Below are 13,843 nucleotides of genomic sequence, written 5' to 3'. Positions count from 1 at the left end.
CAGTGGTGCCAAGAGGAAAGGGGTACAAATTGAAACACAGGACATTCCATCTGAACGTAAAAAAAATAATTCTATAGTGAGGGTGGTGAAACATGGGAAAAGGTTGTGCAGAGATGCTGTGAAGTCTTCATCCTTGGAGATACTCAAAACCCAACAGGACAGAGTTCTGGGGAGCCTACTCCAGCTGACCCTGCTTGAGTAGGGGGTTTGAACTAGGCAGTATCTGGAGGTCCCTTCCAACCTCGTCTGTTCTGTGATTCTGTGCTCTTTTCAGAGGGCAGACGCTAACAAGCAAGAGAGTAAAATAAATGTGACTTGGAAGCTTGTACCTTTACTGTCAGATTACTCAAGTTTTGTGTTTCATTGAATCATACTTTCTCTTCTTCTTTACATAGGCAAACGAGGTTTTGCTCTTCAATAAAAAGCTGACTGCAGCAGAAGCCTGTGCCCAGGGACTTGTGACTGAAGTCTTCCCCGACAGGACTTTTCAGAAGGAAGTTTGGGCAAGATTAGAAGCTTATGCAAGCCTCCCCAAAAATGTCAGTATTTTCAATTTTTTTTCCACCTTGTAAGCCTATAGGACTCCGAATCCCCCTGCCAAACCTATCCCATTACTTGATTTCACTTCATCCTTAATTGAAATAACAAGGCTCAATATATTTTCCTTCAAGCACAGATCTGTCCCTCTGCTGCTGTGAAACAGATACCTCTCTTCTACCCTGGCTGAATTTAAGACAGCACACCATACACAGAGATTCAATGGTTGAAAAACCTTAAAAACTAATTAATCCACTTGCAGTCTCTGTGTGTGCCTTGGATGCCTCCTCTTAGATTTTTATTTTGGCACTAGTTTAGGTTTAAGAGCCTTACCGCTGGTTCTACAATATTAATTCTACTGTGTGCACTGTGGGTGCTCAAGGTGATGCTAGGTGGCTTTACTTTTTGCTGAATCCAGTCATCCTGCTCACTAGTTTAGGTTTTGCAAAACTACTTGAGTCACAATGGTATCATGTTGTATTGGACAAGGAGATGCTCGTGCCAGCTGCTGGTAACGTGGGTTGTGTTTGGCACTGCAGACAGTTGAACAGGTTTTGCTTCTTATGCCCATCTACTCTGATTATGAGCACTTAGTGGACTGCTGTTTCCCTTCCCATTAACCTCCTCCACCTTACTAGCAGTCTCAGTAATTAAATGCAAAAATTACTTCCAGCAAAAAGATTGACTAAAAAGTACAATGTTAATACAACTCTGTTTGAATTTCAATGTATTTATTGTGCTATTTTCTGAAACAATTAAGTTTATAGAAAATAAAACTTCCTAATGTTCCTCTCTTTCTCCGCCAGTCCTTGGCAGTGTCAAAGCAACTGTTACGAAGTATGGAAAAGGAGAAGCTCCATGCAGTCAACAGTAAAGAGTGTGAAGTCCTGAAGGAGAGGTGGTTATCTGATGAATGTATAAATGCTATTGTCAGCTTCTTTCAGAAGAAATCAAAACTCTAATCTTTACCAGTGGAATAATTCCCCTTCTGGCAATAGCTTAATCTGCCCTTATCGTTAATAAACTTTCTCTTCAAATAATCATTCTTACACTTTTTGATGTGGTATAATTCTCTTCTGAGTATTGGGTTAAAACTGGTTCATAAAGTTAATACAATGTTATGTGCCTTGGATCCATTATGAATATTTAGGTTGGGGAAAAAAGGTTCATTATTCTGTAGGCAGCAGAGATGTTTCTGGATAGTACTAAAGCAGATTGTCTTCCAGAAGAAGCAACAGATTCGATAGCACCGTATGTTGATAGCTCTTCAATACATGTCTTACAAGTGATTCTTTCTATTCACCTGTGGGGAAGGAAATACTGTATTAATGAAAAAATAAATAGACTTATTTAATTACTGTTGTGCTGATTCTTATTCTTTCTGCTAAACATTCTCAGTGAGAGGATCCCAGAGGTGCATTAATATAATAGTCTTAGAAAAAGTATTCACTTGACTAACTTGAAGATTCTCAAAGATGTTTGTTGTGAGCTTTATGGTTCTAATCTTAACTGTAGTTTTCCATTAATTGCTTCATACTGCCCTCTTTTCTGTGAAAAATCCCATTAAAGATAGTATGACCTTTTACTGTAGCCATTTTGGAGTTAAATTAACAAAACAATTATTTTTCAACAGAAAATTTCTCCACTATCTGTGGGTGTCTGGGTAGAGAGTACCAGGCACTGCAGAGGACCGGGTCAGTCTGCTGGAAGTAGGTAGGCATTTATCTCCTGCCAACAAAAAGAAACCATGGAGAAGCAGCAGTTACTCATCAAGAAAAGCCTCTCACTGACAAGGAGCTGATTGTTGTAGAAGAAAGAAACAAAAAAATCTTTCATTTCAGTGCTATAGATGCTGATCTTGACAGCGTCAATGGTGAGAAACCCAAAAGGCAGCATGCGCTCTGGTCCTGGCCTGGTATGCTGGGACAGGTATGTACGTAAAAGCAGTGGCGCTGCGGGTGCCTACGGGCGACGCAGAGGGAGGCTGGTGTGGGCACAGCAGAGGTTGAGGTGGACGATGGCACTTTCTCGTCTGGACACAAGTGCCAGAGCACCAAGGCGCAGGACGGGGATGGGAGCTGCTGGAGCAGAGCAGTGAGACGCCAGAAATGGGTGGCTTCGGGTGCTGCCAGCGCGCCTTGGCCAAGACTTGCAGTGAGGCTGTTGGGAAGTCACCCACGCCTGGGCAGCACGAACGTGCTGGGTGGCTGCTCAGCAGTGGCACCGCTGCCTCGCAGGTCTTAAAATCCAGACTTTGCCTCCAACGTGGTACCTGGCTGTCAGCGTTTAACTGCTGAGAAAGAATAAGATCGACAGGATCAGAGAAAAAGATGATGATAAGCATGGGTATGTATCACGTGGCTATGCCACAAGAGTTACATTTAATACTTCTTCACATCAAATTTGTTTAGGGTCCTCATTAACCCTCTGTGACCTTTGATGCTGCCACTCAGGATTTGCAGCAACAACAAGTTTGGGGAGAGTGGAGTGATAGAGAGGTAGAGGGGAGAAAGAGGGTAAAGCTGCCAGGGAGGGCTGAGACCAGCCTTGGACCCTGCTAACAGGAAAGAGGGAAACCAAAATAATTTCCTGTTACCATGAAATAAGATGGAAAAGGGCTCAGGAGAGCATGCTTCCAGCAGATGTGAAACAGCCGAGGGGCAGTGGGGCTCTTCCACCTTCCCTCCCAGCGCAGGGATGTGGCCCCAAGCCCCAAGGCATGGCAGTTGGAGGAAGGACCTCTCTGTGCAGCGACGTGCACGGGCAATGCCGCAGGGCCAGTGCAGAGGCGAGACTGAGGGGCGGCTAAGGCCCAGGGGATGGTGCCAGGAGAGATGGTGAGAGAAGCAGCTGAGGTGGAGACCTAGGTGGGAGGTGAGTGCCACAGGCAGGCTAGGCAGGCTCAGGGCCACCATGATGCCCCAATCCTGTGAGGCAACAGCCTCCACCATTCCACCCAGGTGTACCCTGCTGTGGATGGGGCAGCCATTGAGCTGCTGGCAAGGAGCCGTGCTGAGGCAGTGCATTGCCCAATGCGGCCCCACTGACTCCAGGCAGGCGTTGCCGGCGCACCCCAAGGTATGAGCCTCAGTGCTGGCTGCAAAATGGCAGCAGTTGTGCGGGGCAAGGAGGTGGCCGAGAGCTGTGGCCCTGGCCCAGGGCAACCCCTGGGCTTGGGGCAGCACAGGGGATGTGCCTTCAGGACCAGAGGGTGAAACACGGCTTTGTCTTGCCAAGACTTTTGTGGCTTGCACGCTTTTTCTTTTTTCTTTTTCTTTTCATGCTCCCCACGTGAGCTTGAAAGACTTTCTGTGAGGTTTTTGTGGTGGCATAATGGTGGCAATAGCTGGGGATAAACAGTTGTTTGGTCTTTTGAAAGCTCTCTATTAATCAGCCATAACATTTAGTAGATTTAGAGATTTATTAGTGCGTCAGTTATAACATCAAGTGTATTTTTTGTGGGGGTGTGTGGTGTGTTTGCTTTCCTCAAGGAAGTATGCAGCCATTGATAATCCATTGGTGGATAAATTAGCAGAAACAGGATTTCTTGATCAGTGGATGCCAGCATACGACTTATAGCAATGGGAGATGAACTGTTACTGGTTTTGTAATGAATTAGATCAGTTGAAAAATTTTTTTTTCCTGTTCTGACTCTCTAAGTAATGAGAATAAATCAACATTGCTTCTAGGGAATGGAACTCCTGGGTGTTTGTAGTTAACTTTTTGAAAAGTTAAATAATTGTCTCAGATCACTTATGAAGTTCACTTCATAACTTTTTTTTTTGTTCACAAAGCATTTGCTTCTGATTAGCAGCATCTTTAGTAATTTTTACGTGTTTTGTAAGTGTCTAGTATTAAGAACAACAAAACAAGTCTCATGAATCTCTTCAAACAATTTCTGTTTATTCCATACAACAAATTAGTAACTTTAATAAGTGATTGTGTTTCAGAAGAAATTATCTAATGATGTTAATAATAATTGGATTGTGAGGATTACATCAAATGTTCCTTATGTTCCCTCCAAGGTATCACTGTGGGGTGGTGTACATCTTGCTAACACAGAGGTGCAATGTACAATAGGATTCAGGTCACGCTTGGCACAATTATACTCGTGCTTAATAATCTGCCTCTGTGTTTGTATAGAATCACAGGTAAATAATCAAATAGATCACCGCTGGCAAGATATCTGCACCTAGTTTCAGAAAATAAGGTGTTCTAAGTTTACACTGGATATAAGACCTTCGACATTCATTGATTATAGTTATTATATTTACTGCTAATACAACACCCGTTTTGACTAAAAACAGATTTAAGATCAGCAATTAGAAATCCAAAGTTTGTCAAAACCACAAAACTCTGCATATAAGGGCATTGTGAAACACTAGTGATATGCTCCATATTTTTATCATAAATGATTCGGTATTTTCAGGCCGCGCCATGATGTATGGTTTTATGTCTCTAACACTGAATTTACAGTTCAGTTGTAAATAACCCGTAACAACTCCGCTGTGCTAAAGTGCCTCTCCCTTGTTCCAGCTGAATGTGAACACGTCCATGAGGGTAAGGTAGTAATCTCATATCTAAACAAGGACTTTAAGTTAGAATTTATGATGAAAAACTCCAAACTATAGCCATTCTTAGAAGGCTTTCTCCATCTATAACCTTTCCTAGATACGTAGGGACAGACAACCATGCATGTTATATCATCTTCTTGCAGTAACTAAACAAAATATTTTTATTCCCAAAAATTTTCTTCGAGGATTAGTTTTCTTCTTTGATTTGCAACCAAGCAAACTTTAAAACGCTCTCCGTATTGCCTGTAACAAGTGAAATGTAGTATCAACACATTTCAGCCCTAAGTAGGTGGAACAGGTCTAGAATGCAACGTCTAAAACCTGGGGGTAAAAAAAACCAACAAAAAATAAAACAACAAACCAAATCATTTTGTGACTTATTAACCACTTCCCCATTCAATATAATCAAGCTGTGCACAGTTGAACACAGGTTGTTTAGCGTATTTAACATGATATTGCTTTAATTAATTGGTTGCAGTGGAACACACGTGTGAGAGCAGTTCAGTAGCTTCTCACCCAGACGATTGTGCAGCACAAGACGATGACGACCAGAAGTGGCAGGAAAGCCTGCAGGGTTTTGCGAGGCAATCAGTTTGGAGTTTGCAGAGGGCTGGAGCAGAAATGCTAAGATTACTATTGTTATATTGTCTGTGTCTTTAGAATTCAAATACAAATCTGTATGACTGAAAACTCAATAGTATCCTGTCAGGCAGTAGCTGTTGTCTATATCAAAGGGGTTTTTTTTCCTATTCTGACAGAAAACACCCAGATCCTCCTCAGGCCTTCTCTCATCGCCATCCAGAGGCTGAGTTGAGAGCTGGTAGGACGCTGATAAAGATCTTAAGTCTATTAGTCTGCCACAAGTGGGTACAGGTGAGAAGTGCCATTTGAAGGAGTGCCAAGCTGCGGGCAGACAGGCAGACGTACGTAGCCCGAGACCCATTGAGCACTGCTGCGGAGGGCTTGCAGTGTGGCACTAGTCCCTACGGGAATCCTCCCACTGCACCAAGGGTGCGCTGAGCTCCATCCTCCAGGCTGAGCTGTTCTTTACTGGGACCTGCAAACTTCATGAACCAGCCCTTTTCATGAGTGTGAAGTTTACATACACCTATATTATGTTAGAGATATAGCACGCTAAGAGTATAAACAAAAGGCTTGTAGGAAGAGGTCATATCCTTTGTTAGAGAAGTCACTGTAGTGTAGAAAGCAGAAAATAGGTCTGGCATGTAGCCCTTTCTTCACGTGTCCTCAAAAGTATAATAGAATCATAGAATGGTTTGGGTTGGAAGGGACCTTAAAGACCATCTAGTTTCAACCCCCCTGCCATGGGCAGGGACACCCTCCACTAGACCAGGTTGCCCAAAGCCCCATCCAACCTGGCCTTGAACACTTCCAGGGAGGGGGCATCCACAACCTCTCTGGGCAACCTGTTCCAGTGCCTCACCACCCTCATGGTGGTAGAATTTCTTCCTAATACCTAATCTAAATCGACCCTCCTTCAGCTTGAATCCATCACCCCTTGTTCTGTCACTACACTCCCTGATAAACAGTGCCTCTCCATAAGTACAATTCTTTTCTCTGACTATGGTGGTTTTATAGAAATTCTCCCCACCTAAAATCCCCATTTGTTCAAAAGCAGATGCAACATTTGAAGTATATTATTAAAAGCCAAGTTCAGCTCACTGGAACTAAGAGCAGGTTAAAACTTCTGTAGTAAAAGATCAAAGGAAAAAAGTGCTAAGTTCTGAAAAGTGTTTTCACGTGCACTATATCCCAAATTGGTTTGTTCTCTTTTCAGGACTCTTGCAGACTTCCAGCAGAGCTATTGCCAGATTTGAGGGCATCTGAATGTAAATGTAGCGCAACACAGGTGGACTTTGTTGGCCACATTAATTAGGTATCCTGTTTTATTTTGTATTCCTTGTGCTCAGTCTGAAACATGTCACTGATATTTAAACAAACCTGTTTTCCTTAATTTAGCTAACTGAAAATAGCAGCAAGGAAGGAATGTTTCATGGCTGGAAGAAGACACATAATGAAGGCAAAATTGCTGTGAGCAGGTAAAACAATGTTTTAATAATTATATCAAACTAAATTGAGCATTTAATATCATAGCCATCCAGCCAGGCTGAACAGGTGAGAGCAATGCCTGCAAAGACATGTTAGCACTCTGTGGAATTAAATATCAACAGGTAATTATCAACATGTATGTATTTTCTAATTGGAGCGCTCAAAGGGCTTTCATTAATTGATGTAAATTTGTTTTCATTAAAGTTAAGGAAAGGCACTTGGGAGGTAACAAACAGTATGTTCAAGTAAAAGCCCTTAGTCTCTTCTAGAGCATGTTATTTTGTGCTATAGTTACACCCTGAGGATGCCTGTAGATATCTAAGGATACAATTCATTAACTCCATTATTAGTGTAATTTCTTCAGTAGATTCTCTATATACTCTGCCTGATGCTGGTTTTCATTAATAAAGGAGGACTATACAATGGAGAGGGAGACTTTTGTTTGCCTGTTTTCCTTTTATTGGTACTGGGCTTTCTCTTCCAGTTTAGTTAAGACCCTAGAACTGTAAGAACTGTGTCGGTACTTTTGATTACAAACAACTTCTTTTCTTATGCACCACATGTTCTAATGTACACGAAACATTTATGCAGATTGAGAACTTCAACCTGAACTTTGAATAATTCACTTTTACCTTGTTTTCCCGAAATCTATATGTAAACAAACTGATGGTGTCTCCAGTTTGTATCTTTCACAATAGTATATGTTCACCTTTAATTAACCTTTTGGGTAGGGTTTCATATTTTTCAGTCAGTAAAATATGTATTGCAAATGTATTTTTTTACCTGGAATTTTAGATAAAGTTAGTATAACTAATCTTACAGATATGAAATAAGGAATTCTTTACTTATTGATTTGAAGGTTAATTTTAAAATCTGGAAAAGATTTGCACAGATAAAAAAATTTAAAAATACTTACAGAAATACTGTGGAGTTTGTAATGACATACCTAAAAGAAGATAGCAAAGCAATCTGTAAGTTGTATTGCATTGATTGAAGGGACATTTTTGCCTTCTCATAGCACTGCTGAATATTGTTCTATTTCTATTTGACATTTAAAGTGATTAGACTTTAAAGTGAGTAACTTTTTGAAACTTTAAAAAAAAACAACAAAAAAAACCCCTGAGCAACAAAAAGGCAGAAGCTAACTTCTGATCATGTTGTTCCATTAGCCCTGATCTTCTAAATCTGTGTGACTTTTTACCTTTCTTTTGTGATACAAGGAGAGAATGTTAAGTTTTTTCATCAGGGTCTACTCTTGTACAAGGAGAAGTAGCAGAAGCTACAGTTAAGTACATAAAGTTAGTGGAGAGAGTTTCTTGGAAATCTCCTCCCTACTCTGCAGCAACAAAAGAGAACAAAACAAAGTCTATATTTGCTAAGGACAAACAATATCAAATTGATCTGATTTCCTTCATTAGTGTGACTGGCTTGGTGTGTAAGTGAATAGCAGTGAATGTAATTTAAAGTTTAGAAAGTTTTTTGTGCTGTTCTGCTATGCAGCTGCCGTAAACAATTCCGGGAAATGTGATCTAGATTAAATCACAATTGTAGAGTTGTGGAATTGGCTGGAACACTCTAATGTCAGTTTATCAAAGTGAGGGGCATAGACAGGCACCTGACAGGAGTTTTTTCTGGTGTTGCTTTTGCTCAGTGTGTTCATGACTGAGGTGGATGACAGGAGAAAGCATTATGTTATAAAATAGGTGACAAACACCGAGTGTTAAGATCATCTTCATGAATTGGATTCTTCATAATCAACAGGATGAATTTCAATACAGAGAAGCACCTTTCCACTCGTACTGCTACTGCTGAATTTTCTTTTGATGATTCTATTGATGATTAGATTATCTTCTAGTGATGCTGAAATTAGATGCCTCAAAAACTGACATAATTGCTCTAAAATGATTACCTCAGAACTATTTCAATAGCAATTATCTTCTTTTACAAAACCTTAAGTATGCTAGTATGAAATTTAGTTCTCACTAAAGTACCCATCAAGGGAGAACAAATTCTGCCGTATAGGTAAGAACCCAAAATACATGCAAAAAGCACTTCCCTTTCCCAAGACCTCCACTTCCTTCATAGTTCTTCATCTCTGAGAATGTGCTCTTCCTTTGTGCTTGTCGGAAAATATAGAGAAAGGTGACTCTGATGGGGTACAGCAAGGAATTGTTCCCAGTTTTGCTACTCTCTGCTGTAGCTAGGAGAGAGCTCACTGGTAAGTTTTTGAAAGGTTTTTCATATGCTTCTGCAAGCTTTCTGTAAACTATATATTTCAAAAGATTTAGGAAGAATCTCCATGATTCTTCCCATTAGAAGGACATTCCTGCAGCAGTTGCACCATCTGCCTCTACAGGAAACCAGTAAAGCAGTTATAATATGCTTGATTGTCTCTACTGGGGGTCAGTGGAAAGTAGGAGAACCATGGTGGTGACTTCTGCCAATCTCTCCTTCCCTACTCTGTAAAACCTTGTGGAACTCTGGTGGCTTAAGCAGTGCTCAGTAAAGGCAGATAATATTTTACTTCTGTGATGGATGGTAAACCAAGAAACAACTTAAACTTTTTTTAAAGTCCTTTCACTTGCATTTGGTGCAAAATCAGCTTAAAATGTACCAGTTTCCCATGTGCCTTTCCAGCTTCATTTCCTTTCATCATTCCTGTTGCAGCTAAACACATTGATATCACTTTATTTTCTTCTTCTGGACAGTACCTTAGCACAGGTGTTCATCACAGAGCGCTAGGCTTCTCCTGGTTATTGGAACGGAGGAGACTGGAGCTAGAATACTTTTTAAACCAAAGCCAGACTGCTCTGTTTTTTGTTATTTTTGCCCAATATCTATCCAAGTTACGGCAGTTTGGATAGTTTTTAATTCATGACGTTGCAACACATACTCCGAACAAGACCGTGCTTTGCCATGTGAAATTTCTTTCATGGAGGGTCAGCTGGAAAGAAGCAGGGAAACTCAGGAGGTGATACATTAGTGGTAGTTTGTTATCTCTGTTTTGATGTCTTGGTCTACGCTAGTGTGTGCTTTGTTCTGTTATCAGCGTATTAGAAAAACAAAGATACGTGCTGTGTTGTGAATCCAGTAGGAACCGTACAGAAAAGGCCCTCTGCTTTCCTCTGGCCCTAGGAGCTTGTCATGGTTTTACCCCAGCCGGCAGCTGAGCACCATGCGGCCGCTCGCTCGCTTCCCCTCCCCCTCCTCCCCGGGCTGGATCGGGGAGAGACTTGGAAGAGTGAAAGTGAGAAAACTTGTGGGTTGAGATAAGGACAGTTTAATGGGTAAAGCAAAAGCCGTGCGCACAAGCAAAGCAAAGCAAGGAATTCATTCACCACTTCCCATGGGCAGGCAGGTGTTCAGCCATCTCCAGGAAAGCAGGGCTCTGTCACGCGTAACGATTACTTGGGAAGACAAACGCCATCACTCCGAATGCCGCCACCGCCACCCCCCGTCCTTCCTCTTCCCCAAGCCCCTTATAAAGTGAGCATGATGTCATATGGTATGGAATATCCCTTTGGTCAGTTTGTGTCAGCTGTCCCAGCTGTGCCCCCTCCCAACTCCTTGTGCACCCCCAGCCATCCTGCTGGCGGGGCAGTGCGAGAAGCAGAAGAGGCCTTGGCTCTGTGTTAAGCACTGCTCGACAACAAAAACATCTCTATAGTATGAACACTATTTCCAGCACAAATCCAGAACACAGCCCCATACTAGCTACCATGAAGAAAACTAATTCTCTCTCAGCTGAAACCAGGACAGAGCTTAAGAAACTAAACTGGATTTACACCTTCTTGCGGGAGTCCAGAAGGGACTTGGAAGTCTGTCACGCAGGGTTGGATCCAGTCTTTGGAGCTGAGCATGGCTTGTGTAGGCTACAAGAATGAACGTTCCTTTTGGGCACACCCATTTTCATGTAGAAGGTAAAGAACATGGGATTACATTTTTTAAAATAATAAATACATTTTTTGACAATAGAGTGGATATGTAATACCCTGAAGAGAAAAATAGAAGATAGGTAACAGCACGACATTCAGCTTTTGATATTTTAATAAAAATAGCAATCTTGCATTTATACTTGAGCGAGGAAAGCAGAGTTGGTGTTTAGTTGCTTGTAGGCATTGAAAAATAGTTTGAGCAGTTAGTCCACATTTATTATATGCTTAAATCGAAATAGCAGCAAATTCCAAATAAATCTAGTGGAGTGCTGCTTTCCTTCTTGTGACACAGGATAGCAACAGCTGCACCCTCAGCATAGACAGTATAACAAAGGTCAAGATCTTCGTTGGATTCAGCGAGGCCACTATTTCACCTCTAGTACGTTTTCTCTCTCTAAATGGGATCTCCAGTTTGTTTCTGTCTTTTTTTCCTTCCTCAGACACACCAGTAAGCCTCCAGTGGAAACTCCAGCTCACATAATTCTTAAACTTCTTTTTGCTGCTAATTATGCAGTGGGAGGTAATGTGAATGAATATTAAACGGCATCTCATACCAATCTTCAGCAGACACCAATAGTAATCTGCTGGACAACAGGAGACCAGGATATTTTTTCAATACACGAACTGAAGCTGTTATCTTTAACTTTGAGCCTGCTATTGAATGTAGGAGTGAGGATACCCTCTCTGTTTCCAAATGTAGTTTTGGTTTACGAAATGGTAACACAGAGGACAGTCTTTAATGGAAGAAAATAATGCGTCTGAGATTGAAAAGATAAATGATGGTTTGCCTAAATATTTCAAAAGCATGGATTTGAAGTTAAAGCTAGAGGCAGTAGAAAACAACTGATGAACTAATATCCAGACATGAAAAAAAATATTTCCCGCTCCTCCTTCCCCCACCATTCATTAGTCTTCACAAAAGGTAGTCTTTTTGAAACAGGATAACCACAAGTTAGGTTTTGATCTGTCCCCAGAAGGCTCTGATGTCAAACTGTTCTCTCATCTACTGGAAATGGAAGGAATGCAGCATCTGCCTCTGTTCCAGGAGAAGACGACCAGCACCTCATGGCTTCTGTCCTGATGGCTGTCAGCAGTTGACCTATTTCTTCGAAGTCCTTGCATCAGTCAGCCAGGGCTGTCTTCTCCCTCTCTTCAGACAGCTTCTAATTACCAAAAAAAACCCAAAAACCTTAAGAAAAAAGCAGGGGGCTCTAGGCATTATTTGGGCTCCTCTTGGAAACATAGCTGATTTTTTTTTTTATTTAACACAGCCTTTCTGAACAGAAAGAGATTAATGACTTGCAAATAGGAATAGACTTGGTATATTAGCTTTAATGAGCTAGCAGAGCAATTTGGGAAAGGTTGGGAAATCACCCCTTCCCCATCCTGTCTGGATGTTTTGTAAAAGAGGCAGGGAACTCCACACATGAATTTGCTCTGCCAGATTTAATTTAAGCCTCCTAGGGGAAGAAAACAGATAGGCATTGTACATGTTTCAGATGTAACTTAAAAACTGCCAGAGAGCGACTGAAGTGCCACCTTCCCATGTGCAGGAGACTGGTCAAAGGAACAGCAACTGCAAGCGGTCCTCTCGTTCAGCTGTGATGGGAGATCATCATTCAAGAGGCTGAGGGGAATGGTGGCTTTTACCAGATTCAGCCAGCTGGCTTAAGCTGCCTAGATATTAAATCCAGACTAAATTGTGTAAAAGCATGTATGGAATCCTGCGTGTTACCTCTCTGGCTGTCTAGTAGATACACGAGTAAGCACGGAACGAAGGCCAGCTTGGCTTTAGTCACATGTAGCACATGAAGTTCAGCTTCCCTGGTTGAGAACAAGGTTTAGGAGCAGAAAGAATACCTTCAGAGCTGGGTGAGTGTGACAGCTCAAAGCCACTGTCAACAGTATTTGCAGAAGAAACTTGGTTTTTGTCAAAAATCACAAATGTTAGTTCTGCTGCTACTTCTTGTAACACGTTCAGCACTGTTCTTACTCTTTGCTGGAATTCAGCTTGAATTCGGTAAATTGCAAGAAAATAGTCTCCCATTCATTCCAATCAAGGGTTCTATACCTTGGGTGAGAATTATGGTAACAGTGAGGTATGGGACTTACAGAAGGATAAGACTTAATTAAAAGATTTTTATTACTTTAGAACCAAAACCTCACTCATTGCAAGGAACATAGCAGAAAAATCAATGCTGCTAGTAAACGAACCTTTACTAATGGCACAAAACCCCTCCACCTGGCAGCAGCCCCCTCCCATCCCTATTCTATAGGTCAGCTGGTGTACCACAGGCTGAACACTGGATCTTTGTAAATATTCTTCATGTGATTTCACTATTTTGCAAATAATTTGCTAATACATACTTTATAGAAAGGTCTGGGCTACATTAGTGTTTATGAGGAAATAATTGAGACGAAGCATTCAAAAGGCACATCATGGAAGGGCGGGCCAAGTTTTTAATTTAGAGAATGTAATTATTTGTCATACGTTTAAATTCAGTTTTAGTTATTAGTTGTGTTCATCTAAAGACGTGAAAATCTAGGAGACATGTTTTATAGTTTTGCTTCTGTACCCACATGATGAGTATAGCAAATATACTTAAATTATTAATCTGATACATAATTCACACTCCATCCCACTTCACCATACTGCCGCTCCCCTTTGACTAGCCTCTATTTTTTCCTATAAAGATGAAGCTATAAATAAATTTGGCTTCCCTTCAC

At 41.3% G+C, this 13,843-nt stretch overlaps 1 protein-coding gene and 1 long non-coding RNA gene across 2 annotated transcripts in view; both read left to right on the top strand.

The window, feature by feature from the left end:
* The window catches only part of ECI2 (enoyl-CoA delta isomerase 2), a 34,076-nt gene extending 32,185 nt beyond the window's left edge, over positions 1–1,891 (top strand). Inside the window, exons 9-10 of the mRNA XM_075744963.1 lie at positions 396–539; positions 1,344–1,891. Coding sequence (XP_075601078.1) covers positions 396–539; positions 1,344–1,499 — 300 coding nt within the window. The 3' untranslated portion in view covers positions 1,500–1,891. The remainder of the gene's footprint in view (positions 1–395; positions 540–1,343) is intronic.
* Positions 1,892–6,921: 5,030 nt separating this feature from the next.
* LOC142600757 (uncharacterized) lies at positions 6,922–11,933 on the top strand. Its single transcript, XR_012834319.1, has 3 exons — positions 6,922–7,008; positions 7,092–7,171; positions 11,557–11,933. It is a non-coding gene; the product is annotated as an uncharacterized LOC142600757 (long non-coding RNA).
* The last annotated feature ends 1,910 nt before the right edge of the window (positions 11,934–13,843 follow it).

Source organism: Balearica regulorum, chromosome 2, assembly GCF_011004875.1.
Source record: "Balearica regulorum gibbericeps isolate bBalReg1 chromosome 2, bBalReg1.pri, whole genome shotgun sequence".
Taxonomy (NCBI): domain Eukaryota; kingdom Metazoa; phylum Chordata; class Aves; order Gruiformes; family Gruidae; genus Balearica; species Balearica regulorum.
This window is presented reverse-complemented; position numbering and strand designations above follow the sequence as displayed.